Genomic DNA, 4,324 nt, shown 5'->3' on the forward strand with positions numbered 1-4,324 from the left:
CCTCCAGCCGGCTCTGTGCTATTGTCCGCCTGCAGCTCAGTGCTGCTGCTGCTGCTGCATCTCCACCACCCCCCCCCCCCCCAAAGCAGCTGCTGCTGTGATTTACCGCCTGCACCTTGCCCCTGAACCCTCTCCCCCAGCCCCTCACCCCTTACCAGTCGGTGGAGGTCTTCTCGTTGATGACATCCTCATAGGCAGTGAGTAAGGCGAGCCTGTGGATGCTGAGGTTCAGCGCCATGCTCGCTGCTCCCACTGAGCTCTCTCTCCCTCTCTCTGTCTCTCTCTCTCTCTGGAAACTCAACAAAGACTCCTCCTGCACTGCGCCGGGTCCTAGTATCCGCCCTCCACACAAAACTCAACAAAGGCTCCTCCTTTCCTGCACGGACTCCCAGGGCCGGCACCACACCGCTCCAGGCTGTTCCCCCTTCGGCCAACTCGCCCCCTGCTATCACTGACCTGTCAGCTGTCCCCCTTCCCCTTGAACTGCCGTCTCAGCACCACTGGGCAGGCTCTGAACCTCTGCTGCTTCTGCACCACTAGGAAGCCAAACAAAAAGTTCGCTTTCCCTGACACTGTGGAACTGCTACATTTCCTGCACTCGGGCTGACTGAAGGGTGTCACATATTGCATAGAGACAGTAGGCCATCAGAAAAGAACATCTGTGATTCTGCATCGTGGGTATCCACCCGCTCCATTGCTGCCTGAAATTAAACAAAGGCTTCGCACATTGCGTTTGTCCCTGCCTTTACTGCAAGAAGTGCTGGTGCTCTGTAAGAGGTACCCTGAGCAGGACAAAGACGACAGCTGGCCTGGGAACCTGCCCTCTCTAAAACTGAACAAAAGCCTTCTCGCACGGTACGTTAGATCATTGTACCTGTCCCCAGTTTCTGTGTCCGTTTTGGAACTGAACACGCATTCTTCTAGCACTGCTTATAACTACATTGTTTCATTTTGAAATTTGACAAAGATCCCCTTTTCCATCGAATTAGATCTGAGTACCAGACTTTCCCCACAACGGAAACAGCTAAAACCTTCTACATTGTGCTCAGATTGAATATCTGCTAGCGTATTCTGCACAGAAACATGAACAAAAGATTTCACTAAGTAACACGTAGATTCTAGTAGCCAGTCACCCACATCTGCCTTTTCCCAACTTCACACTGAATAAAACAATCCAAATATTCTCAGTTATGGAACTTATGATCTAACGCTCCAAACATTATTATGACTGCCGTTACAATCGGTGGTCTGAGTTTTTTTTAGCGAATGGAATAAGGTATTGCATTTGTGCTTTTTGTGGATGGCCTGCTATGTAACAAGATTAAAATGATAATTTAACTACAATAGAACATCTGCTTCAGGTAACCCATAAAGCATGCTAAGTGGCCACAACATGGTCAACTCAACATCCAATAAAAGGGCCTCCACTTTACTGGTGCAGAACTAGTAAAACCAATAACCAACTAGTAAAGTGAAAGAGTAACTTAATGAATTAAATATTGATAACCTCATCTACAATATTCTCCAAACTCTGAAGTATTCACGGTGAAGGAAGGCCTGAAATGTACCAGCAGACACCACATGATCCTTTACCAGAGTCTTTGACATGGACATGGTTACAGGAATTTTCTATAAGCCCCTGAAAAGTTCCAGAAATATGAGGAAAAGATTGCAAAGATGATTCTGGATAGGAGTGAAAGTAACAGGGTAGTTTTTATGGGGGACCTTAAGTTTCCAAATATTGAACTGGAAATGCTATAGTTCAAGTACTTTAGATGGGTCAGTTTTTGTCCAATGTGTGCAGGAGGGTTTATGCACACAATATGCACACAAGCTAAGAGGCGAGGCCACATTGGATTTGGTACTGGGTAATGAACCCAGCGAGGTGTTAGATTTGGAGGTAGGTGAGCACTTTGTGATAGTGACCACAAATCGGTTATGTTTATTTTAGCGATGGAAAGGAATAGGTCTATACTGCAGGGCAAGAGTTATTGCTGGGGAAAGGCAATTATGTGATCAGGCAAGATTTAGGATGCATTGGATGGGGAAAGAAACTGCAGGAGATGGGCACAATTGAAAAGTGGAGCTTGTTCCTGGAACAGCTACTGCATGTCCTTGATAAGTATGTACCTGTCAGGCTGGGAGGAAGTGGTCGAGCAAGTTGAATCTCTTGTCAAAAGGAAAAAAAGGAGGCTAATGTAAAAATGAGACATTGAGCTCAGTTAGGGTGCTTGAGAGTTACAAGTTAGCCAGGAAGGACCTAAAGAGAGAGCTAGGATGAGCCAGGAGGGGACATGAGAAGTCTTTGGCAGAAATGATCAAGGAAAACCCCAAATCTTTCTATAGGTATGTCAGGAATAAAAGAAATGACTAGAGTAAGATTAGGGCGAATCAAGGATAGTAGTGGGAATTTGTGCATGGAGTCTGAGGAGAGAGGAGAGGTGCTAACTGAATATTATTTGTCAGTATCCAAACAGGACAAATAAAACAATGTTGTCGAGGAGAATACTGAGATACAAGCTATTAGAAGAGATGAGATTGAGGTTCACAAGGAGGAGGTATTAACAATTCTGGAAAGTGTGAAAATAGAGGAGGTCCCTGGGCCAAGTAGGATTTATTCTCTGGGAGGTCAGGGAGGAGATTGCAGTGCCTTTGGCTTTGATCTTTATATCATCATTGTCTACAGGAATAGTGCCAGAAGACTGGAGGATAGCAAATGTCCCCTTGTTCAAGAAGGGGAGTAGAGACAACCCTGGTAATTATAGACCAATGAGCCTACTTCGGTTGTGGGTAAAGTGTTGGAACAGATTATAAGAGATAGGATTTATAATCATCTAGAAAGGAATAATTTGATTAGGGATAATCAACACAGTTTTGTGAAGGGTAGGTCGTGCCTCACAAACCTTATTGAGTTCTTTGAGAAGGTGACCAAACAGGGTAAAGGGGTTGATGTAGTGCATATGGATTTCAGTAAAGTGTTTGATAAGTTTCCCCATGGTAGGCAATTGCAGAAAATATGGAGGCATGGGATTGAAGGTGATTTAGCAGTTTGGATCAGAAATTGGCCAGTTGTAAGAAGACAGAGGATGATTGATGGGAAATGTTTATCCTGGAGTTCAGTTACTAGTGATGTACCTCAAGGATCTATTTTGTGTTCACTGCTGTTTGTCATTTTTATAAATAGCCTAGTTGAGGGCATAGAAGGATGGATTAGTAAATTTGCAGATGATATTAAGGTCAGTGGAGTTGTGGACAGTGCAGAAGGCTGTTGCAGGCTATAGAGGGACATAGATAAGCTGCAGAGCTGGGATGAGAGGTGGCAAATGGAGTTTAATGTGGAAAAGTGTGATTCACTTTAGAAGGAGCAACAGGAATACAGAGCACTGGGCTAATGGTAAGATTCTTGGTAGTGTAGATGAGCAGAGAGACCTCAGTGTCCATGTGTATAGATCCTGAAGGATCCCTGATTCCAGGTTGATAGGGTTGTTAAAAAGGCATATGGAATGTTAGCTTTTATTGGTAGAGGGATTGAGTTTTGGAACCATGAGGTCAAGTTACAGCTGCACAAAACTCTGGTGTGAACACACCTGGAGTATTGCATACAGTTCTGGTCACCACATTATAGGAAGGATGTGGAAGCATTGGAAAGGGTGCAGAGGAGATATAGCAGGATGTTGCCTGGCATGGAGAAAAGGTCTTATGAGGAAAGGTTGAGGTTCGTTAGAGAAAAGAAGGATCAGAGGTGACTTAATAGAAACATACAAGTTGATCAGAGGGTTAGATAGGGTGGACAGTGAGAGAGGATAGTGATGGCTAGCACGAGGGGACACAGCTTTAAATTGAGGGGTGGCAGATATAGGACAGATGTCAGAGTAGTTTCTTTACTCAGAGAGTAGTAGGAATGTAGAACATCCTGCCTGCAACAGTAGTAGACTCATCAACTTTAAGGGCATTTAAATGGTAATTGGATAATCATATGGATGAAAATGGAATAGTGTAGGTTAGATGTGCTTTAGATTGGTTCCACAGGTCGGTACAACATTGAGGGCCAAAGGGCCTATACTGCACTATAATGTTCTATGTTCTATGAAAAGACAAGAAAACAGAATGACTATTCCATGAGGTGTATCCAACTGGGACTTTTGGATGACCAGCACCACCAACAGTTCCACAAGTTAAACCTTGAACTTGCCCAGAGTCCTGTCGCTCCTCTCACCCCTTTGAAATCCCCCTGCAACTGGTGGCTAACAAGTAAGGGTGCAGAAACAACCACTCTACAACTTCTCAAAGTCCTGATTGGTGGGCCATATGAATTCATCCAGAC

The 4,324-nt window shown here is 44.4% G+C and overlaps 1 protein-coding gene across 3 annotated transcripts in view; it reads right to left on the reverse strand.

Annotated features, from left to right (window-relative positions):
• LOC140492271 (drebrin-like) overlaps positions 1-401 on the reverse strand; it is a 211,273-nt gene extending 210,872 nt beyond the window's left edge. The window contains exon 1 of one of the 3 annotated variants that reach the window (XM_072591214.1): positions 156-401. In XM_072591214.1, coding sequence (XP_072447315.1) covers positions 156-238 — 83 coding nt within the window. In that variant the 5' untranslated portion in view covers positions 239-401. The remainder of the gene's footprint in view (positions 1-155) is intronic. The other 2 variants (XM_072591213.1, XM_072591215.1) reach the window with 2 other exon arrangements.
• Positions 402-4,324: the final 3,923 nt, after the last annotated feature.

Source organism: Chiloscyllium punctatum, chromosome 20, assembly GCF_047496795.1.
Source record: "Chiloscyllium punctatum isolate Juve2018m chromosome 20, sChiPun1.3, whole genome shotgun sequence".
NCBI classification, from domain to species: Eukaryota; Metazoa; Chordata; class Chondrichthyes; order Orectolobiformes; family Hemiscylliidae; genus Chiloscyllium; species Chiloscyllium punctatum.